Raw genomic sequence first — 23,836 nt, forward strand, 5'->3', positions numbered from 1 at the left:
CCCTCTTGACGCACACGATTTGGAGATGCGGCTCCTCGTTCACTTGGAGCTCTCACTGTGTGCCAGGCGCTGGGAGAAGGGCCTGCAAACGCCTCATGTCCTCCCGGAGAGAGGGGCTCAGGTGCCCACCCTGAGACATGACGTTCCTCTCTGTGCTTGCTGTAAAATGGGCTCGTGCTCACACCAGGGCCCTAGCTGTCACTGAGGGCCTTGTGACACTCAGAGAACTGCAAGGAGGAGTGACCAGGCCCCTCCTTGGACACGCCTTGGCCTAGGCAGGCGCTTCCACCTGCCTTAACGGAGCGGAACATGTCTTTCCTTCTGGAAGGTGGCTCTGCCTGTCTGGCCTTCAAGACTGGACGCTGGTTACCAGGATCCCTGTCTCAGCTCTGCCTTTGCTTTCCTCTGTACTTGGGCAAGGGATCCCACCCAGAGGGGGTGGGGGTGGGGGTTGGATGGCCCCTCTGGCCTGGTGGGCACTGATGGGCCACTACTTGAATTGCAGCATGGGAGTGAAGGCACCTATAGGTATGGCCTCTGTCTCTGTGACAGCTGTGGTCCCCACTGAGGATGGGCCCGCTGGCCACACTGCCATCTCACCTTGATGGAGGGGGAACAGATTGGAGTGAGCTCTCCTTCCCCCATAAAGTTAAAAATGCTAGTAGGTGTCACTCCACAGAAGCATCAGTCACCAGCATGGGGACAGTACCAGGCCTAGGAACCGGGAGACTTTGGATCCTTCCTGAGAGTTATGTGACCTTGGGAAAGTCACTTCCTCTCAGTGCCTCACTTTCCTTTTCTTGAAAACGGAAATACTCCCTATGACATATTGCCAGGATTAAATGAGTTAATGCTTAGAATAGTGCTTTGGACATTGCACTCAATCAGTGTTGGCTGTCATCATTAGAATTGCTTACAGACCTGGGAAAGTTGTGCTTGTCCATCAGGAACTGAGAAGAAAATTGTGCTTGGAAAAAAAAGTTTGTTAAGGTTAGAAACTGAGATTCAGATATTTAACTATTTAACATTATTCAAAGATCTGGTTATTAGTTTCTTTTAAAACAAACTAAATGCAGGGGCTCCAAGCTGGCTCAGTGGGTAGAGTGTATGACTCTTGACCTTAGGGTTGTTAAGTTTGAGCCCCATGTTGGGTGTAGAGATTATTTAAAAATAAAGTCTTTAAAAATCTTTTTAAATAAATGAACTAAATGCAGAAAACAAAATAATAAGATTTTTTTATGTGTATCTGTATTGCATTGAATGTTACAGTAGTCACACATAGTCGTATCTATGTCACAGAAGCCAAATGCAAGGCCACCCTGAAACTGATACTCAGACTGTGAGGCTATTGGGGGAAAATACCGTATTATGAGACAGTGAATGAGAGGTGGAAGGAACAGTGGTTTTCTTATATTGGATCTTAAGAAGATTCTCTCTGAGGAGGTAACATTTGAGCTCGTCAAGGATGACAAAGAGCCAGTTTTGTGCCTCTGAGGCACAAAGGTGGGCATGATGCATAGTAAGGCAGGCCACCGTGGCTAGAATATGAAGAATGAGGTTGGGAGGTACATAGGGCCAGGGAATGAAGATGAGCTGAAAAGACTTTGGAGGGTTTTAAGCAGAGGTGGCATGGATCTAATTTACCTGATAGGGATAGAGTTGACACTGTCTCTGACCTCTAATCCAGGGAAGAGACAAGAAAAGAGATAAAAATCATTACAGTATTTTGGGTACCTTGCTAGGAGAAGCTGGGGCCATGGGAAGTGTAGGGATTTAGCCAATGTTAGAGCTAGGGTTAACTATAGGTCTCTAGCCTGTGCAATGCACCTGAAACTTATCAAAAGATGTCTACCCTCTGCTTTTTTCTCTACCCCCTTCCCACCAAACAATATTAAACAACAAGTGTTTGCACACTGATTTCAGCTCTCAGATTATTCAACCTTCCCCAACTTTGGACTGACTACTTTTGGGGGTGGGGAGTGATTTTGGCTGCAACTTTTTCCACAGTGGAAAAGGTGTTCTGACCCATTTTATTTCTCCCAGGGTAGAAATAAGTGACACCAAATGCATCCACTTAAAATTCCAGCACTTCAATAGAGGATTGTTCTTGGGTAGCAACGTTAAACAAGCAAGGAGCATGCTTCTGAATAGGGCTTCAGGATTTCTTGCAGGCATTACAAGCTGTCTTTATTACCAGGTGTGAAATGTATCTGTCTGGGAAGGGGATACAAAGACTTTGGTAACTTAGCGATTACAGGTCCTGGAAGTGGTGGAGAGTAGTCATCACTTTAATGCTCTGTCCACCTAACCATGGGTTACCAGGAGCAGTTCACTATTCAACCACTATCCTAGATGGAGTCGTAGGTGAGGCCCAACAATACTTTTCCCTTCTAAGGCCCCTTGGTCCAGCCCACGCCATCTCACCTGGGCATCAGGGCGTTATGCCCCACTCCCCTTCCTTCTCATCACTGCTCTATCCTGGTCCAGAGACATATGCCTGCCAGGTATGAGGTGACAGAGATCCTCTGCGCGGTCCAGCCTCTGGGTGATGTAGCCGCAGAACAAATGATCAGGCCGACAATCTCCGAGCAGAACACCAGGGCTTTCCTTGTTTTCCAGCCTTCGCCTTTCCAAGGCCTCTGCTTGCCTCCACCTTTCCACTGGGTTAAGAACTACCCCAGAAAAGGAAGGAGGTGGGGGAGAAAACCCCGCCCCACTGCCACGTTCAATTCAGGGATGGACTCTTCCCGGGCCTGACCGCCGCCTCCTAAAGAAGCCCCTTGGGGGCCCACCGCCCTGCAGCAGCCCCCGATGTCCCTACCCTACCCTCTTCGGGCCTGGCTCCTTGAAGTCAGATTTAGGGCAGCAGGAGCCCAAAGACTCCCGCCACCTGCCTGCCCACTTCAACCTTGCCGGCGGCCCCGCCCACGCAGGCGGAGGTTTAAAGGGCCGGGCGGGCCCACCCGGGCGCAACGCCCCTCCCTGCTCCCGCCGCCTGCCCAGGCCGCACCCACTTGGGGGCGGCGCGCCCGGGCCTATTTCACCCGCGGCGGGCGCGGCCGCTTTAAGCGGGGGCGGGACTGCACGGCGGCTGTGGCTGCGAGGGCTTCGCTGGGGGTCGCGGGCTGGAGCTGCAGGAGGCCGGCCGCCGAGGTGAGGGTAATCGCGGGCAGGCGCAGGCAGGCGAGGGAGGGCAGCGGAACGGCCCCAGGAGGCTCGCGCTGCTGCCCGGACCAGTGCGGCGGGGACCCGGCGTGGGGAGGCCTGTGCGGCGGCTCCGCGGAGCGACAGAGGTAGGCTCCGTACGCCGGGTCCCCCTAGGTCCCCCCCCCTCCCAGCCCCCACCGGGGTCCAGCCCGGGAGGCGGGGGCCGGCGGCCGCCCTGTAGCCTCCGGCTGCCTGGCGGCGCTGGGGAGCTCTGGGAGGCGGACGGCTAGCGGAGCGGGAATTGGCCCTCGGCGCTCGCCGTAGCACGGCTTGGAGGGCGGACGCTGGGTGCCCGGGGACGACGACAAAAGGAGGGAAGCGGAGAGCCGTTTGAGACCGGGAAGAGAGAGCGTGAGGTTGGGGCCCCGTTCCCCCGGGGGCGCCCCGGGCCAGCCTGGCACCTCCCGGCCTCCACGCAGGCCCCTGGCTCGTCCGGTCCGGCGCGGAGAGCGAAGGTAGCGGCGACGACAGCGCCCCCTCTGGTCCGGCGGCGCCGCCTCAGTCGCGGCGCGGCGCGGCGGGGCGGGGCGGCCGGGCCGTTTGTCTGTGCGCGGGCGCGGCGCCGGCTCCGGCCTTCCCACCTGGGCCGGGACGCGGGCTTCCGTCGGGCCCATGGCCGGCGGCATCATCGAACTGCTCTCCCGCAGACGGGCGGAATGGGCCGTTTTCCCTTCTCAGCCCACCCCCCACCCCCCACCCCCCACCCTCACCTCCAGGCCCAGCAGAACGCGGGGCCTGGCCTCTTGGGGCCCCGGGCGATGGAAGAGTTGACTTCGGTGAAAAAGGGGGTCCAAGGAGTTTGGGCACGACCCGAAGTTTCGTAGGCACAGAGAGGCCCTCACCCTGACGCTTGGGTCCCCAGGGATGAGAATATGGGGGCATTCGGTGAAATGCCCGAAAGAGGAAGCAGTAAGTAGTCAGGTCTTTCAGCAGGGCTGACGGAATCCCCCTCTTCTGTCTCCGTGAGTTTTCCTGCCCGGAGCAGGAGGAGCGGGATAGAGCACCTCTCGGCGTCTTTTCTGCATCCAAGTGCTTTTTTTGGTGGTCTCGGAGACCGTGGCCAGAAGAGGCTTTGTGGAGTCAGGGTGTCCCCATCACTTGGGGCACAAGTGTGAGCTGCAAGGGAGTGCATCCGGTAGGCAGGGCTTTTCAAAGGTCCGCAGAAGAAGCAAATTAAGTCCTGAAACTGCGGCTTCGTGCCCAGTAGAATTAAACAGTTCTATACACAAGGAAGATGGGTAAAAGCAAATTCATCAGGTTCTCAAGATACTTCTGTGAGGCTCTTAAAATTCAAACCAAGTGTCAGCCTGGAGAGGTAGCTCCTGAAGTGTGGTCATCAACGACCTGAAGCATGCATGCATGCATGCATTCATTCATTGAAGGAGTATTTTCTAAGTACCTACTTTGTGCCAGCTGCAAACAAGATTTACAGCTTCCTGGGCCCCTCACTGAACCACAGTCTCTGGGTAGTGCTTGGAAGTCCGTCTTTGGCACCTGGTGGTCTTAGTGCACACAGAAGTTTGAGAACCAATCACCTAGGATAGAGGTTGCCAAATCCAGTCAGCTGCCTGTGTTTGTTTTTGTTTTCTTTTTTAGGATTTTTATTTTTAAGTGATCTCTATGCCTCTGCACCCAACGTGGGGCTTGAACTTACACCCCAGAGACCGAAAGTCTCATGCTCTACTGACTGAATCAGCCAGGCGCCCCTCAGCTGTGTGTTTTTATATAGCCTGTGAACTAGGAATGCTTTTTACCTTTTTTATTATTTTTTTAATGTTTTATTTATTTTTGAGAGAGAGACAGAGTACCCACGGGGGAGGGGGAGAGAGAGAGGGAGAGACAGAATCTGAAGCAGGCTCCAGTCTCTGGGCGGTCGGCACAGAGCCCAATGTGGGGCTCGAACCCACGAATGGCGAGATCATGGCCTGAGCCAAAGTTGGCTTAGCCGACTGAGCCACCTAGGCACCCCGGTTTTTACATTTTTAAATGGTTGAGAAAATCCACAGAAGATTTGTTTCACAGAAGAAATGTTTCATGACATTTGAGAATTATATGAAATTGAAATTTCGGTGTCCATAAATAAAAGTTCTCTGGATCACAGCCATGATTTTTCGTCTGTGTGTTGTCCATGACTATTTATTGGTTATAACAGAGTTAAGTGTTGTGATAGAGACTAAAAAGGCTAAAATGTTTACTTTCTGGCTTATAGAGAGTTTGCCAACCCCTGGCCTAGGGAAAGAAAGATATACAGTAAGGGGGGGAGGGGGACATCTATTTATAAAAATCATGTTTAGAAGTTAATAGATAAAATGGATATAAGTAAATTTCATTTTCCAAAAAGAATGAGTAGTATTCTGGGTTAATTAAAAAGTATTTAGTTTAATGTAGTTATTTAGGTAAGATTTTCCATAGAGATTGTGAGCCTGTGCCTTTAATAAGTTGACAAACCATGTGCTTCTTTTCATAGGCTGGGTGAACTCATGGACCTGATACCTTTCTCTTGAGAAACAAACCAGCTGAAAAAAAAAAATGGCATTTGTTGCAACACAAGGGGCCACGGTGGTTGACCAAACCACTCTGATGAAAAAATACCTTCAGTTCGTGGCAGCTCTCACGGATGTAAATACACGTGAGTCAATTCTGTTGTTAAGAAGTACATTATCGGGACTCAGTCTGTTCCGTTCAAATGACATGCACCTGGAGTTAAATAGTAATGTCAGCTTTTATCCTAATTTTCCCATTCCCTGCCTTGTGGAGAAGCAAAGTGATGAGCATTGCTGGCTGGAGCCCCAAAGAGGCACACGTGTGTGTGTGTGTATGTATGTATATATCTGTGCCCTTGTCTGTGCATGCACACATATGTCTGGGAGTATGAGTGTGTGTGACTGGTGGTAGGGAACTAGTTATGTGCCTTCTGTTGGACCATGACAGTCAAACTGATAAGATCTGATTGCTTCTCTTAACTCCCTAAATCTTATCATTTTCTGAAGATCCTTAACGTAATTTCAATTACCTGATGACTTGTTTTGTCATTTACAGCTGATGAAACAAAGTTAAAAATGATGCAAGAAGTTAGTGAAAATTTTGAGGTATGAGCTTAATTTATTTTTTTTCTTGTGAGCTGAATATTCACATGTGCTTTCCAACTGCTCCTCTGTCAATTTTACTAGTAAGTCAGAAATCGTTCTCTCTGTTAGTGTGACCTATTGCATTTCAGAACTGAAATTTGACCTGCACACAGTATTGTCCAACTTCCTCACCTAGTGACCGTGAACTTCAAGTGATGTTGAGGAATGTTGCTTTGGTTTTGGTGGTTGAACTTGTTTTCGTTTTGAGGCATATGCTTTCAGGATGTGCTCACGCTTGTGTGGTAGATTTGTTGTATTCACATAATAACAGGTGGAGTGAGAGCTGGAAGTCCGTTGTGGCTCTGTTGCTTAATCACTTCCGTGACCTTGAGCAGTTTCTCTCTTCTGAGTCTCCCATTCCACGGTTTTATAGTGTCATGTTAGGTCTCTGTGCACTTTTCTTCAGTCTGTCTTGTCTGTGTTCTTTAGATTGGATAATTTCTACTGCCTGCCTTCAGGGTCGCTGAGTGTTTTGTGTCCTCTCTAGTTTGCTGAGATGTTTTAAAATTTCAATTTATTTAAAAAAAAAAATAAAATAAAATAAATAAATAAATAAATAAAATTTCAATTTATTTTTTATATTACTTCAGTTATTGTCCTTTCAGTTTTGGAACTTCCATTTGGTTCTTCTTTTTAGATTTTGGGTCTTCACGGAGATGATCATCGTTCATTCATGCCCATTTTGTTGTTCTTGGAACATGTTTATAATGACAGCATTCAAGTCTTGAGTGAATCTGGGGGGTCACATGATCCTGCCTCTTTGCACGTCTGGGACTTTTTGAGTATGCTGAATATTGTATGTGAAACGTAGGGACTCTAGCTTCTTCCGTTCCCTCCCTCTGAAGAGTGCTGGTATGTTGATTGTGGTAGGCAGTTCAGTGGCCGGCTGATCTCCTCGAACCCGCAGAGGCTGGGTTTTATGCTATGGTATGGAGGACCTGTGGGAAGGCTGAGACGGTCCCCAGGTCTCTCTGAGTCAGTGGAATTTAGCCTCCAAACTCCAGCTCCGGGTGATATCATCAGAAGTTGATTTGAGGCTTTGCTTGTTTAGAGGCCTTACTCTAGGGCATGGACCTTGCTCAGCTGGGTGTCTGGGGTGAGAAAGAGGTGTTAAGAAAGTGCAGTGTGGCCAGGCTGGACCCACAACATCCTCCAGCACTGCTAGACCCCTGATGGGTCTTCGTCCCTCTTGGTGAGCTGCAGGTAGCGTTACCTCCTCTTACCTGGACGTGCAGCTCAGCCCTCAGTCAAGGTCTCAAGGACTCAGAGAAGACCATCCCCTGTACTTCCTGTTTCTCTGGGGTTCTCCTTTGCAGGTTCCAGCCACCTGAACTGCCTGAAACTCTGGTGTTTGCTCCTCAGCTCAGCAGGACCATCATACCGTCCTTGGGCGCCAGCGTGCCGAGCCCCTGTCAGGGCATCCGTGCCTGAGCAGAGAGCCGTGGTGGCCATATAATCTCCCCTCTGGAGATCGTGGCCCTTGTCCAGCACCTGAAAACTGTTCTCTCGTGTTTTGTCCAACTTTATGGTTAGTCTGGTGCTGTTAGTTTCATAGGCAGAAGAGAAGGTCACCTTTCTTACTTTTCGTGTGGAGATAATAAAACCTTCCTCAGAGAGTTCATGTAATTAACAAAATGTTTCTAGCTTCTGACACGGTCATTTGAATTGCAAAGGTCGGAATCAGTGGGGATGAATCAGATGCCCTAGGATCTGTAGTAATGGGGAGTATTTCCATTTGGTGGGAGTTTTTCTTTGGTAGTTTTGTTCTAAGTAGACGTTAAGGACTTGTTGCCCTGAACTGAGCTGGAAAAAAAAAAAAAATCCTGAGATATTTAGAGATTGAGCTAAAGAGCTTTCTTTTCTGCCCAAGCTGCTAACGCAAGCTGTTAAAAACAAAACCCAAAAAAACTAAAAAAAGAGGTGGAAGGGAGGACACGATAGGCCTGCGTTCTGCGTTTTTGGCAGAACTGGTAAGTGAGAGCCACAGCCCCAGTGGGTTTGAGAGGATCAAGTCATGGAGGGTCTCGTGAACCTGCCGAAACAAGCAGTTGAATCCGGCCTCTGAGTGCGGGCACGAGGCTATCTGGATTAAGTGTCTGGCCCCTTTGCCTCTTGTTTCATTTCTCGCTGTTAGCAAGTTAATTTTGGACTTTGGTCCCCAGTGCGTTGATTCAATCCAGAGAACTAAATGTTTACCAAAGCAGTATACTTCGGGCTTTTTAAAATAGTGACTTTTGAAATCTGTATGATATGAACGTTTGCCTTAAGTAAAATCCAGAAAACTAAGCCCTTCAAAGAATTAAATACTAGGATGAGCATCGGTAGGTAATTCTGAATTGCCACCATTTCCACCCTGGAAGAAAGTCTGAATGGGACGAGTGAAATTAAAAACAATTCCAGTGCTTTCAGGAGCCTTAGAAATTTCCTCAAGCACTTAGGAATAAAATTGTGATCTAAGTAAATGTCGTATGGACCATCTTTCAGAACAGAAAATAAAAGCTTCGAGTTAGAACTCGCATGAAAAATTCATACGGATCAAAGAGCTGGGGGCTAAGTTGTAATGCTGGCAGCACAACGGGGCATCTTGTTGAATGAATGAATCTTTTTTATGGGAGAAATTTGAAACTGACGTTTTGAGAGCTATGGAATCAGTGGTTGCTAATGGGCTTATGTGCGGATGAGCTGGGTTTCTTGGTAACCTTGGTAATGTTCCAGCATGAATCTTCTACCTTATGCCCTTGAATGTGGGCATCTCCCTAAAAAGTCTTAAGCTCTAGGCATGAGAGGTGACAAACACAGTTCCTGCTCCCAGTGAATTCATAGTCTGCTCCGGGGGAGCTGCGAGGCACGGTGGGGTCCCCCACAGTGCACTGTGTGAATGGAGCCCTGGGTTCGCCCCGGGAACCTGGTGGTGCTCAGGCGTTATTTTTGCATGGCACCACACTCTTTTCTGGTTTTCGCCTTTTCCTCTGTCTTACCCTTCGTAGATTCCCCTTCCAAGATTACCTTAGTGTGATAGACAACCCTACACTTTTATTTTCAGCCCAGATCAGTGTCTGGAGTTTGAGACACTTGTATTTAGTTAACTGCCCAGATGCTTCTTGCGATAGTAACAATTTAACCACTTAGTTAAATGTATTTTTAACTTCATTGTATCCCCGCAGAGCACGTGATAGAATCCTCAATGAGAATTAGTCCCTAGCTCCCGTCCCTCCCATTAGGAACCAGTTTTAGTGCCTTTTACACCCAGGCTTTCTCGTAATTTTGTGCCTTTGTGTATGTTTTTCTTCAAACCTTGTCCTTTTCCACTTTTTCACGTGGCTAACTCCTGCTCACCTTTTAGGTTTGAGCATAAACGTGGCTTCTTGGGGAAGGCGTTCTCTGCCCTTGGTTCCATTCACTACATCGTGTCCCATTTATAGATGTGCCCTTAGTTGCCATTACCTCTTCCATCATAATTCTGTATTGTTCTTTATCGGTCTTCCCAGCACATGACTGCCTTCCCCATCTCTGAGGGCACGAATTGTATCTGCTTTCTTCATTGTATCCCCGCAGAGCACGTGATAGAATCCTCAATGAGAATTTGTTGCATGAGCAAGTGAGGCCTTAGCAGGGGAGGGGACTTGGCTGTTAGACTTAATTTGCATCCACTTCTAAAGCTGACAGACGGACTGACATTCAGCAACGTTTATAACCTCTCTGAGCTTCTTTATCTGAGAAATGGAGACAATACTTACGTTGGGCTTGTGAGGACCAAGAGAGAAAGAATAAAAAAAAATGTATTACCATAGCACGGCGCTCTGGTGATAACACCAGATGACATTTATTGAGCATTTACCGCAGAGCATTTGCTGCATCGTATATCAACTCATGTAGTCTTTTTTTTTTTTTTTTTAATTTTTTTTTTTTTTTAACGTTTGATTTATTTTTGAGACAGGGAGAGACAGAGCATGAACAGGGGAGGGTCAGAGAGAGGGAGACACAGAATCTGAAACAGGCTCCAGGCTCTGAGCTGGCAGCACAGAGCCCGACGCGGGGCTCGAACTCACAGACCACGAGATCGTGACCCGAGCCGAAGTCGGCTGCTTAACCGACTGAGCCACCCAGGCGCCCCTCAACTCATGTAGTCTTTACATGATTACTTACATCAGGAAATAATAGGATACTCAACAGATGGGGATGCTGAGGCACAGAGGCTGAGTAACTGCCCAAGGTTCCCGCTTCCTGAGTGGGTTCCAGAAAGTGCTCTAGGAGCCATTTTACTGCACGGTCTCCAGACTGCAGTTTCATTTTCTGTTCTTTTAGAATCAGTGCTGGGATAAATAATGGATTAGGTTGGGTTATAATCCAATTAATGTAGATCTAACCAATAAATTAGCTTCAGATTAGAAAGAGGTGTCAGTGTGTTTAGGCTCTTTGTTTTCCACCTGAAGAAAGTAAGATCTAGAAGCTAAATGACCTTTCAGAAGTTTCTTACTCAGGTGGTGGCACAGCCACCTTCTAGAGCAGGCTCGGAGTTCCACATTTTCCACAGTGCTAGTATTTCTACTTTTAACAGTAAATGTTAACATTTGGGCTCTTAAATTGGATTTCAGAAGCAGTGGTCATTTTAATAAATTTAAAACTGCAATCATGAGACCCCAGGGGCGCCTGGGTGGCTCATTCAGTTGGGCGTCCGACTTCGGCTCAGGTCCTATTCTTGTGGTCTGTGGTTCAAGCCCTGTGTCGGGCTCTGTGCTGACAGTTCGGAGCCTGGAGCTTGCTTCTGATTCTGTGTCTCCCTCTCTCTGGCCCTCCTCCTCTCATGCTCCGTCTCACTCTCTCTCTCAAAAATAAATAAACATTAAAAAAAAAATTTTAAGGGCGCCTGGGTGGCTTAGTCGGTTAAGCGTCTGACTTCAGCTCAGGTCACGATCTTGCGGTCCGTGAGTTCGAGCCCTGCGTTGGGCTCTGGGCTGATGGCTCAGAGCCTGGAGGCTGCTTCCGATTCTGTGTCTCCCTCTTTCTCTGCCCCTCCCCCGTTCATGCTCTGTCTCAAAAATAAACGTTAAAAAAAAAAATTTTAGGGGCGCCTGGGTGGCTCAGTCGGTTGAGCGACCGACTTTGGCTCAGGTCATGATCTCACGGTTTATGAGTTCAAGCCCTGTGTCGGGCTCTGTGCTGACAGCTCAGAGCCCGGAGCCTGCTTTGGATTCTGTGTCTCTCTCTCCCTGCCCCTCTCCCACTCATGCTCTGTCTCTCTCTGTCTCAGAAATAAATAAACATTAAAAAAATTTTTTCAAAAAGTTTTAAAACTTCAATCACAAAAGCCTCTAAAAACATTAAAAATTACTGTTGGCCTTGCTAAAGTGTTTTCTCTTTTGAGGTTATAGTGTGAATGGGAAATGAAAATATGAAAATACGCAGACTTAACGGGGTTTTCTTTTATCCTTGCCTAATTAGAATGTCACATCATCTCCTCAATATTCCACATTCCTCGAGCACATCATCCCCCGATTTCTCACATTTCTTCAAGATGGGGAGGTCCAGTTTCTTCAGGAGAAACCAGCCCAGGTAATCTGTTCAGAAATGTCAGCGAGCAGAGAAAATGTTGGCTTGCAAGCATTTATGAATTAAAACAAGTGAGAAAACTTAGGGTTCCACTTTAAAATAAGAGACGTTTTGGGGCACCTGGGTGGCTTAGTTGGTGAAGCGTCTGACTTCAGCTCAGGTCTGATCTTGCCATTCGTGGGTTTGGGCCCATGTCGGGCTCTGTGCTGACCGCTCAGAGCCTGGAGCCTGCTTTAGATTCTGTGTCTCCCTCTCTCTCTGCCCCTCCCCTGTTCACACTCTGTGTCTCTGTCTCTCTCTCTCAAAAATAAGTAAACATTAAAAAATAATAAATAGAGTAGGAGAGGTTTTGTCACGTAAGGATAGTTTTGTCCCAAACCATGCCTCTTCAGTTAAATGTCTTGATTTTAGTTCTTTACTTTTGCTGACTGGTGACGTGTATACACTGTGTATTATAGACGAGTTCATATATCCACAAAAAGAAGGAGTGATCCCTTAGGTGACCCTCTCCATAGCTAGTGCCTCATCCATTCTCGTAACTTCTGGCCAGTTTTGCTTTATCTGTACCCGCCCCAGTGCTTTGCACCCCCCCACCTTCCCACCTTGATCATTTTAAGACTGTTTCATCATAATTTTTTCTATAAATATTTCAGTGCATGTCTCTTAAAAATAACTCTTTAAAAGTTAACATAATGCTAAACAAAGCATTTTCATGTTGTACCAGTTGAAGATCTACACATTTGACCTACCTTTTAGTAGTTGACTCCACAGTCGTACTCCAGAAGCTTAGTCAGCTTGTGATGCAGTCAGTCCTCGGGCCCAAGAGAATCAACCAGGGAGAGGATCATAGGAACCAAACACATGATGGAGGGAGATCCCAGACCAAGTTCAGTTTGTGTTGTGCTCTTTCATCTGAAATGCAGCCAGCAATCACACACTCGTGCCCTTCCGCTGGAAATAGTGATAAGTTTTCAAAGAGGGAAGGTTAGGCTTGGCTGATTTGGTACACGACTGTGGAAAGCTTGAAGTAATGGCTTGCGGTATGTACCTGGGATTACGTTTAAGTAATTTACAAGACTGTTCCTGAAATGGGGTCCATCTTGTAGTTGGGTGGTTCCCAGTGTGGGGTGCAGACAGCCGTGTAACTTGGAGAGTATAAAAGAATTATTCTGGGATTCTTGGAAGGATCTGATATTTATGTTTTTTATTTTTCTTCACCAGCAACTGCGGAAACTGGTCCTTGAAATAATTCACAGGATACCAACCAACGAACATCTTCGTCCTCATACAAAAAACGTTCTATCTGTGATGTTTCGCTTTTTAGAGGTAATCTTTGAGAATTCTTGTTATTTAGCCATATTCAGACTTTCAGTGGTTTTCTTCTTGTAGAATCTGGTATTCCGGGCTTACTTCCCTTTCACTGAAGTTGTGATTCGCATGAGTAAAAACTTTCTTAATGTCCATTTTGCCAACCAAATTACTAAGAAATATTAATTGAAGATTCATGGAGTCAGCAGGGAATTGAGTAGACATAGTGGAAATGTTTGGAAAGGTTTGGGTAGACAGACTCAGAGTGCAGGGCCCTTTGGTTTTCTTCTACTTCGGGCACAGTAGATGCTGCTAAAGAGTTCCTCAAACTCTTCGGGTGAATCCACCCGATACCTGTTAATGTTAACCTCTAAAACTTCCCTTGCTGCTTAGTCCCAACGGGTGTAGAATTCTGTTGTATTTCGGGGCCCCTTGGAAGGGTGAGCTTCGGAGGGGGATAGAGTTGGATTCAGAGCCTCTTCTGCCATGGGTTAGCTGCTGTGGTAGCCTCATTGCTTACCTTCTCTGAGCCTTAGCTTCCTCATAGGTAAGATGTGGAGGACACCCCCATTCAGAGAGCGTAAAGGATTTAGCAGATTGTCCAATACGGGGTGTATGCTCACCAGTTCTGTTGGCAGTATTTTTAAGCAACGAGAAAGCGTCCTTTGGACCATTAAGACCTTCCTTCATGGTGTGACTTGCCAGAGTGTTGCTCTCCAGAGCTCACTGGCAGGATACCCTTCCGTTGGTCCACCAAAGACCTCAAAAGCTTCTTGTCTGAGGCTACTGTGTTCTGTGTTCAACACATGAAATCTGGGTTGGCTGACGTTGGGTGCGTGTACAGAAAAATGCTTAGAAAATAGCCTGTGATCTTTAGATTAAAATAACCTTAGAAGTATAACTCTTTTTAAATGCCCTTTTTTTTTCTTTTTTAAGACGGAAAATGAAGAGAATGTTCTTATTTGTCTAAGAATCATTATCGAGCTACACAAACAGTTCAGGCCACCCATCACACAAGAAGTAAGTGTTTAGACTGATAGCATTTATAAAAGTATGTCAACAGGCTTTTTCTTTTGCATAATTTGTGTACTCTCTTTTAGAATTGATGGGACATGCTGCTTTCCAGAAAAGGATAGCCTCAGTCTGGGGGAAAGTCTTTATGGGTTTCACAGTGACTTTTGTTTGGTCCATGTTTATATGAATATTCTGCTGAATTTGTACATTAGTTGAAACGTGGTAAACTACTAAACTGGCAGGGCTGCTTGGGTAATTCTGGTATTTACAGGTCTGATGTGCTGGAAGGCTCCAGTCATTGTATGCTCTGCAAGGGTGTGAGATGTGGGTTCTGAAGTCAGAACTGGCTTGGAATCTCAGCTCTGTAACTCAGTAATTGACCATCTGTAACTGGCATTGGGTCAGCTCCTAGCCCTTTGGAGCTTTTTCCATAAAATGAGCGCCCTCACAGGACATAGCCACAAAAGATTGCTTGAAGAATTCAGTATGAAAGTTAAGTTCTTAGCAGAGTGATTGGTACCTACAAAGTAAGCATTAAACATGCTGTTAGTCATAATTAAGGTAGTATTTTCTCTAACATTAACTTTAGTAAATGCATGTTGTAGATTATTTTGGAGTTAAAAGAGTAAAGATGAAATAGAATTCCTGTCATCTTAAGAAAGCAATTTTGATGTCTTGATTTCTGTTCCTTGTCCCCATCTTATGTATATGTATATTTCCTACGTAAGAGTGTTTTCCCAATCGTAAAAAATTCTTTACAAAGTTGATTTTTAATGGATGTGTAGTAGTCTTTCTTACGTTGCTCTTGTTTTTAGGTAGTTAAGGTATTGCAGAATTTTTATGTTAGGACTATTGCTGAATATCTTGTTTACAGTTCAAATTATTTCATAGACTGGTTTTGTAGTAGAGTTATCAAGTAAGTGAGTTAATGTTTTAATGCTTCTGAGAGTTATTGATTGTCATTAAGTTGATTTCCAGAAGGGTTTGAGCGGTTCATGCTTCCCTTGGTAGTATAGCAGAGTCTCCCTCTGGTTGGATTCCATCTCACATGGATAGTAGTACTTTTTGAAAGGCAATAAGTGGTATTTATTTTCATTTTTGTTCCTTTGCTCTTCCTGATTTAGAAACTTCCTTCTCATTTCTTTTTTTGTCTGTTCACGTTCATTGCCTGTTGGAATTTGAGTCTGACATTTTTCCTGCCTGTTTTATGAGTTCTTGTACATTAAGACTATTAGCACTTGCATTACTTACTGTATTTTCTGTTTATAAATTTCTTATGTTGTCTTTTTAAAATTTTTCTTTCAGATTCATCATTTTTTGGATTTTGTGAAACAGATTTACAAGGAGCTTCCAAAAGTAGTGGTATGTTTTTAATATCATTTGAATCTATTATTTGTATACATTTATTCCTCATTCCAAAGGGAATTTGAAATCGTTGGGTTGAAGGAATAATTGGGGGGAATGCAAATTTGAGGATGAGGAGTGTTTAGTGGTGGTCAGAATGGAGGTTGATAAATCAGCCATTTAAAAGGAGTTCTTTTGGTTTCACTGTTTAAATACGTCATTTTCTTTATGTAAAAGCAGTGTGTTTTAGTGTAGAAATTTGCAAAAAAACCAAAAAACCCAAGGTAAATTGTCTGTAATTTTCTCACTTGTAAGCAACCATTGATGTTAAAGTTTCACTTTTTCACTTTTTTCACGCTTTTTAAAGATGGTTGCACTCCTATGGTGAGGTTTTTTTGGGAGGTAGTGTCTGCTTTTAGATTCCTTTTCAGTGTCATTAAAATTCCTTCCTGTATTGAAAGAAGTCTTTCTCAGTGGCTTCAGCAGTGTGGAAGCGCATGGCGTGCATGAGGGCGGTCTCCTTCCCACCTGACTCTCACCTAATAGACGGTGCCACTGGGACCAGTTTGGAACATCCTGTAACACACCTCTCTGCCAGCAGTCATAGTTCTTAGTGGCCCCATAATTTCCCGTCCTGCGCGTGTACCTGGATTGTCTCCTTGATGCTGGTTTTCCCAATTTCCACTTCCTGTCACAATCACAAGTAATACTGGTAAAAAATTTTTGGTAAAAATCATTGTGCATGAGTCTGTTCGTGTATCAAAGTTTTTCTAAAGATTTTTTTTTTAAGCTTTAAAGAAATTTTTTAAAAATCAAAGAAGTAATATCCTTTTGGTATTTTAAGGATTTTAATCTATGAGTGTATAAAATTTCATTTGTTGCATTCTGAAATTGTCAAGTTATCATTATTACTGAGTTAGCAAGTGCTGACACTTGAAATTGAGTCAGTAAAGCTGCTTTTCATGAGAAGTGGTCTTATTTAATCTAAAGCCCAAATCGCATTGAGAACTAAGGATGGCAGTGAGGCCCTGGCTTTTAAAAATGTCTGTGCTTTGCTTCCATTTCTGTCTTTGATCTATGTGTAGGAGACTGTTTGGAAAGTGGATTCAGTGGGGACGAGCTCTGAGTTTCCTACCACCAGAGGGAGGGGCTACATCCCCCCCCCCCCCCCCCCCCCCAACTGAGGTAGTGACGTAGTGCTATGCACCTGATCTCTTACCAGCCAGGAAAAAAGGAGAAACTACTTTGGCTGAGTTTTTTGTTTTCCATTGTTGACGGTAGAGAATGTCGCTGTCATGTTCTCTTTGTCCATAAAGAGGACCCCAAGTACTATGGCATCAGTGCAACGGAAAAGCGTACAACACTGGGTTTGCTCCATCAGGTGTCAGGTGTGTCTCATTGAGGAATATTGTGTCTGACTCGGAAGAATGATTTCTGCTCTTTCTATGCAGAACCGCTACTTTGAGAACCCTCAGGTGATCCCCGAGAACACAGTCCCTCCCCCAGAAATGGTTGGTATGATCACAACAATTGCTGTGAAAGTCAATCCAGAGCGCGAGGACAGTGAGACAAGAACAGTAAGTTTTTTTCCATCGTTTTGCTTTGTTTTTATCCATGTCTCCTATACTTGGTAGAGGAAAAAAATGAGATACTCTTCATGTATATTTTTAGTGTATTTTGGGGATTTTTCCTCTAAGCACTTGAGGTGTTTAAGATCAGAGGCATGTGAGTGCTTGAGAGTGTCACTGGTTCTGCTGTGCAGCCCGCAAGTCCTGAACGTGAACTGTTGCTCACTGTGGATGGGAAGATAAAATGATAAGACAGTAGTGCAAATCCAGAATCCTCTGTTGGGAAGAGCAGCTGCCCAGGCGAGGTGACCTCTCTTCCATCCTTAGCTTTGACATTGACGACGTCCCTTTAAGCTGCATATAAATTTGCGATTCAGTACCTGAGAGCATGGGCTCTGAGGACAGAAGCTTAAAACTTGGGGACGATGTTCCAGCCCCGCCACTTAGGCTTTTTTGGCTGTAGCAAAGTACATAGCTTTTGTTCTGTCCTTAATTTTCCATCTCCTTATCTGACGAGCCCGTCTGGTGGGATTTTGTGAAGGTAATGCCAGTATTGTCTGCAGGTGATGTGAGGTATTTGACGCGTCTGGCGTAAAGGTAACCTGTACTGAGCAGTTACTGTGGCTGTGTTATTAGGATCGATCCAAGGATACTGTCCATCTGTATTTGTTTCACTGCCACCGTTTTGCAGCATGTTTCAGTTTGTGCTAGAATAAACAGGAAACTACATGTTGGAGAAAGCTTTCTTTGCTTTTCTCCTCCTGAATTAGGAACTCGGTTTCGATGTCCGTCTTTGTGTTTCTTTTCTTGCTTGTCTGTTCCCGTCCGTTGCCCCTTCTGGATCTCTGTGTCTGACATTCTCCTCACCTGTGCTGGGAGTTCTTAATATGTTAAGACCAGTGAATTTTTTCTTATGTTTATCGTAAGCGCTGTCTGTTTATAAATACCTTTGAATAAAGCTGGGTAAATTTGTACTTTTTGCTGTTGTTCTTTTAAGTAAAATAATAGATACTAATTGGAAATTTCCCTGAAAAATAAAAAATAAAGTTTCCTCAGGTGATTTGAATGTCTGAGTTTAGACGAATTTTGCTGATGTTTTTACCATAGGTGGTGACGTTGGAAAGTATGTAAAAACCTTTATATTAAACGACAGTTCTCTGTGCTTTATTTTCAAAGTGGTTTGGATCTTTCACTACAGATATTTACAAAGATATGGCAGTATTTTCCTCCTCGTTTCCCTGGGGCGATGCTGAGTGGTGGGTTATTTTAAGTGCCATGGTGATAACTTGGCCCCATTTGCTTCTGTCTTACAGCATTCCATCATCCCAAGAGGGTCTCTTTCTCTGAAAGTGTTGGCAGAATTGCCCATTATTGTTGTTTTAATGTATCAGGTATGTGTACTGCTTACTAGTTTCTTGGGGTTTTGGCTTCTTATTTTATGACAAAATTCATTTCTGATTTTCTGTGGCAAACAGAACGTGTGTGGTGCACACGTGCTAACTAATGTAATGAGTCTTAGAGTTTTTCTTGGTATGCCAACTTATTTTGCTATAGCAGAGTGTAAGAGCCTGAAAATCTGATATGTTTGCTTTTAGCTCTACAAACTGAATATCCACAATGTCGTTGCTGAATTTGTGCCCTTGATCATGAATACCATTGCAATTCAGGTATCTGCACAAGCCAGGTGAGATTTCTCCGGATGACGACATGGCTCACTGCCACGGTTCTTTAATTCCAAGTGAAAATATGCTTACTGTCGTCTTTCGTAAGACACGAAAATTTTGAGTGATAAAAGTTCTGGTAAAGCGATACGCGTTTTTGACTTTTTGAACTTGTGTTTCAGTCAAGATGTTAATGGTTATTTCAGTTCCTTGTTCTGTAAAGATGAGCTGATAACCGCGGGTTTGGGGGTCTTGTGAATTTAGAGCTCCCGTTAGGTGTTCCTGTGCTCACTCCCAGCTGTGGGATATCCAAGCCTCTCCACCTTCAGGCCCCTGCTCTTGCTGTGCCTTTCAGCCCGAGTGCTGGAACGTTTTCTCCCCCTCGTTCCCTTCCCCTCCCTGTCAGCCTTAACTACCGAGTATGTGAACCGTGCACATTCATCTTGCGAGGCCCCCTTGAAGCTTTTCCCCAAATGTAACAGCATTCCTCTTAAGACCTTTGTCACTTACTCTCTTGACTGTAACCCATCTGGCTCTGAGTCATTGGAAGGCAGGACCTGAGGTTAATCAGCCGTAACAAGCCCTGGTGGCCCTTTCTGTGGTCTTTTATGGAGCCCCTGGTCCCCTGATGCAGTCTGCTGGCTGCGTTGATCAGTCTGGCGTTGGCTGTTTGGGTGCACGTTATGGCTGCCGTGCCGCGGCTTGGAGAACGGCTTGCTTTTTATGCTTTTAAATCCTTTGTGTTAATCTGAACTGGTTGGTGCTGTGTTTTTGTCTGTGTAGAAATCAAACTTTTGGGGCTTAGTAATTATCGTAGGCTTTGGTTAATATTAACATAACCTAAGGAGTTAAGAGTTAATATTGTAAATTCTATTCATTCCTCATTCAGGCAACATAAGCTTTACAACAAGGAGTTGTATGCTGATTTTATTGCTGCTCAGATCAAAACATTGTCATTTTTAGCATATATCATCAGAATTTATCAGGTAAGTTCACTGACTTTTAAGGCAGGTTTACTGAGATCTAATTTTACACACAGTAAAATTCACCTTTTGTAGGTATACAGTTCTTCGAATTGACAAATTCATACAGTTGGTAACCACTAACGCACCAAAATCTAGAACATTCCTACCACCCCCAAAATTCCCTTTTATATGTTGTCCATTTCCTCCTCGGTCCCTGGCAAACACTGACTTTGTGGCCCCTAGTTTTGCCTTTTCCATAATGTCAAAAAAACGAATCCTATGGTGGGTAGTGTGGGTAACCTTTTGGGTGTCGCTTCTTTGACTTAGCAGTAGTGCGGAGGTTCATCCTTGTTATTTTATTTTTATTGGTGGATAGTCGTCTTAGTCTGCTTAGGCTTCCCTAACAAAATACCATAGACTGGGTGGCTCGACCAACAAAAATCGGTTTTCTCACAGTTCTGCAGGTTGGGAAGGCCACGATCAAGGTTCTAGCTGGGTTCAGTTTCTGGTGAGGACTCTTCCTGGGTTGTGGATCACTGCCTTCTTGCTGTGTCCTTGCCCGGGGCGGGGAGTGGTAGTGAGAGATTGCTTTTTCTCTTCTAAGGCCACAGTCCTATTGGATTAAGGCCTCATTCTCAAGATCCCATTTAATCTTAATTACCTTCAAAAGACTCTGGTTTCCACGTCCAGTCACAGTGAGGGTGAGGGCTTCAGCCTGAATTTGGGGGGTCACAGTGTGGTCTATAGCCACAAGGTATGGATGCACCAGGCTGTGTTTATCCATTCCACAGTTGCTAACCATTTGGGTTGTTTCTGATTTTTTTTAAAGCAACTTTATCAGGATATAATTCACTTATCCTAAAATTCACCTTTTTAAAGTGTATAGTTAAGTGCTTTTAGTGTATTCATAGAGATTTATACAGTCAGCGCCACTATCCAATTTTAGAACCGTTTCTTCACCCTCTGAAGAATTCCCATACTGATCGGCAGCGGTGTGATTCGTTCTAGGCCCCTAGCCCTGGCTACCACTGATGTCCTTTCTGTCACTAGATGCGCTGATTTCATTTCTGGCCATTGTTGATAAGGCCGATATAAATAAATACTGGTGCACAGGTTCTTGTGGGGACGGATTTGGTGCATTGAGTTTTGCTGTTGGAAGTTGGTGTGACAGCAAGTTATGAGGAGAGATTGGAACTTTAAGATAAAAAATGGCATCCTTAATTAACCGGTGAGAGAGGGCGATGATGTCTCTGTTTTTCCCCCACTTGTAGTTGTAGTCTGTCCTTATTTCAGTCTTAAAGAACTTGAAAGAGAGAAACGACACCTTATTTCCCATCAGTCATACCACGTTTTTGAATAAAAGTCTTGTGTAACTGTAGTTATTGTAAAGTGTGGCATGAATTTAATCCTGATCTATCCTGTAGCAGTGAATTAAAATTTTTTTCTTAAGGGAGAGACTTTATTATTTTCAGGAAAAGTGAAAATGGAAACGTATGCCAGATTGTTTACAGTAAAAACTACCTTTGAAAGCATTCTTATTTTTGTCCCTTCTTAAGTGCATTTGTCTCAATAATGACACCGTATACTAAGAAAATGTATGTTTGGTTTCAAAAATCTGAATTAGTGGTGGCTCAGTCAGTTGAGCATCTGACTTCGGCTCAGGTCACGATCTCATCATAGTTCATGAGTTCGAGCCCTGTGTCGGGCTCCGTGCTGACAGCTCAGAGCCTGGAAGCCTGCTTTGCATTCTGTGTCTCCCTCTCTCTCTGCCCCTCCTTTGCCCGCGTGCTCGCTCGCTCTCTCTCTCTCTCTCTCTCTCACAAAAATAAATAAACATTGGGGCACCTGGGTGGCTCAGTCAGTTAAGTGTCTGACTTTGGCTCAGGTCATGATCTCATAGTTTGTGAGTTCAAGCCCTGCATCAGGCTCTGTGCTGACAGCTCAGAGCCTGGAGCCTGCTTTGCATTCTGTGTCTCCCTCTCTCTCTGCCCCTCCTTTGCCCGCGTGCTCGCGCTCTCTCTCTCTCTCTCTCTCACAAAAATAAATAAACATTGGGGCATCTGGGTGGCTCAGTCAGTTAAGTGTCTGACTTTGGCTCAGGTCATGATCTTGCAGTTTGTGAGTTCGAGCCCTGCGTCAGGCTCTGTGCTGTCAGGTCAGAGCCTGGAACCTGCTTTGGATTCTGTCTCTCTCTCTCTCTTTTCCTGTTCCTCCCCCACTTGCTCTCTGTCTCTCTCTCAAAAATAAACAAACATTAAAAAAAATAAAAAATATTAAAAAAAATTTTTTTAAATCTGAATTAGGTACTCCTGGATGTTTTATTTTATTTATTAAAAAAAATTTTTTTTTAAATGTTTGTTTATTTTTGAGAGAGGGAGAGAGAGCATGAGCGGGGAAGGAGCAGAGAGAGAGAGGGAGACACAGAATCCGAAACAGGCTCCAGGCTCTGAGCTGTCAGCACAGAGCCTGAGGCAGGGCTCGAACTCACAAACTATGAGATCATGACCTGAGCTGAAGCCGGACGCTCAACCAACTGAGCCACCTAGGCTCCCGACTCCTGGATATTTTAATCAGCTTGAGCTACCTTGGTGAATTGCCTTCTTAACATGCCTCAAAAGGAAACTGATTAGAGCTTATTCTGAGTTGATGAAAGGTGTCTCTGGGGTCATTCACAACTTAACGGGATGACGGAGTGGATGATGTATGTCTTAGGAAATTTTCAATATTTACTTCTGCTTTCTCACCACTGATGAAATGATTCAGATTCATTGTTAAAAGTTGGGAAAATACAGAACAGTACAAAGAAGTTGTCTGTAATTCCATTATATAAAAGAAACCCTTACTTACATTTCTATACATCCTTCCACTGTGGCAGCGTGCATGCAAACTACAAAAACTTTCTGGATAATACTTGCTTATTAGGATGACCACTTTATGAGGGTCCCTTGAAAGAAGCTTAGTCTTACTGAACTCTTTTGAAGTTTATAAAATGCGGGCTTTTCTTACTACCTATCTGTAACTGTTGCTTTCCTCCTTCTTTTTATAGGAGTTGGTGACTAAGTACTCTCAGCAGATGGTAAAAGGGATGTTACAGTTACTTTCAAACTGCCCAGCAGAGACTGCACACCTCAGAAAGGAACTTCTCATCGCTGCAAAGCATATCCTCACCACAGAACTAAGAAACCGTATGTCCACCTTGTCTCGGGATGTTTGTGCGGCCATGCTGGCGTGGTCCTGTCACCATCTTTGGGGTGGGACCGCGGGTCTTTAATTCCCTCAGATGTTTTAGGCTCCATGTGTCCTTCTTTCTGTATTGCTGTGTTGTGTTTGCTTTTCCCCTTCCTTTCTCTGCCTCTTGCCTCCGCCCTCTTGGGCTGCCTCTCTTTGCCTGCCACCAGGTTTCTCTGTGTTGTCCGAACAGTCTCATGATTAGCGTGGTCGTTCCCTTAGCGTAGCGTATGTCCTCAGCATCTCATGGTATTTCTCTGCCTTTTGGGTGCATATCTTTTGAAATGGCAAGTAACTGTTTGCTTGTTGATTCATAGCCAGTAACCCTTGAAAGGTGAGAAGAAAACTGTTTTCTTCCTCCGTGCTGTGAAACAACTTGGGGGATTGGTCCTGTTTTGATGCATAAGACTGATAATTGTTTGGCTAATCTGATAATTATATTTTTTCTGTCGATTATTGATACATTTTTTTTTTTAATATTTATTCATTTTTGAGGAGGGAGGCAGAGAGAGAGGGAGATACAGAATCTGAAGTAGGCTCCAGGCTCTGAGCCCAATGTGGGGCTCGAACCCACGAACCACAGGATCATGACCTGAGCCAAAGTCCAGACCCTTAAAGACCAACTGAGCCACCCAGGTGCCCCGATACATAATTTTAAAATATTTTTGTATTTACTATGTCCAAATTCCATCCTAAATGTTTTGAGGGGGATAATCTTTTCCTCCAGTAATTGTTCAATATTAAGTGGGTTTTTTTTGCCTCTGGTTTGTAAATGAGAACATATATAAAACTAAGATTGGACTTTTTTTACATAATTCTTAAACATGAAGGGAAAGATACAGTTTATGTGCTTACACGTGAGC

The 23,836-nt window shown here is 44.8% G+C and overlaps 1 protein-coding gene and 1 non-coding gene across 14 annotated transcripts in view; both read left to right on the plus strand.

Moving 5' to 3' along the window:
• The first annotated feature begins 3,056 nt into the window (after positions 1 to 3,056).
• The window catches only part of TRRAP (transformation/transcription domain associated protein), a 114,081-nt gene continuing 93,301 nt past the window's right edge, over positions 3,057 to 23,836 (plus strand). For 8 of the 13 annotated variants that reach the window (XM_060649496.3, XM_060649503.3, XM_060649500.3 and 5 more), the window contains exons 1-12: positions 3,079 to 3,293; positions 5,675 to 5,836; positions 6,247 to 6,296; positions 11,778 to 11,888; positions 13,107 to 13,211; positions 14,130 to 14,213; positions 15,513 to 15,569; positions 17,003 to 17,128; positions 18,433 to 18,510; positions 18,715 to 18,803; positions 19,670 to 19,766; positions 22,792 to 22,930. In XM_060649496.3, the coding sequence (XP_060505479.1) occupies positions 5,737 to 5,836; positions 6,247 to 6,296; positions 11,778 to 11,888; positions 13,107 to 13,211; positions 14,130 to 14,213; positions 15,513 to 15,569; positions 17,003 to 17,128; positions 18,433 to 18,510; positions 18,715 to 18,803; positions 19,670 to 19,766; positions 22,792 to 22,930 (1,036 nt within the window). In that variant the 5' untranslated portion in view covers positions 3,079 to 3,293; positions 5,675 to 5,736. Of the gene's footprint in view, positions 3,294 to 3,403; positions 3,663 to 3,969; positions 4,117 to 5,674; positions 5,837 to 6,246; positions 6,297 to 11,777; positions 11,889 to 13,106; positions 13,212 to 14,129; positions 14,214 to 15,512; positions 15,570 to 17,002; positions 17,129 to 18,432; positions 18,511 to 18,714; positions 18,804 to 19,669; positions 19,767 to 22,791; positions 22,931 to 23,836 lie in introns of those variants that run through there. The other 5 variants (XM_060649498.3, XM_060649506.3, XM_060649508.3 and 2 more) reach the window with 5 other exon arrangements.
• Positions 5,961 to 6,164, plus strand: LOC132689839 (small nucleolar RNA ZL1). The gene has a single exon (XR_009615184.2). It is a non-coding gene; the product is annotated as a small nucleolar RNA ZL1 (small nucleolar RNA).

The sequence above is a fragment of the Panthera onca genome, chromosome E3 (genome assembly GCF_046562875.1).
Source record: "Panthera onca isolate mPanOnc1 chromosome E3, mPanOnc1 haplotype 2, whole genome shotgun sequence".
In the NCBI taxonomy this organism is placed as follows: domain Eukaryota; kingdom Metazoa; phylum Chordata; class Mammalia; order Carnivora; family Felidae; genus Panthera; species Panthera onca.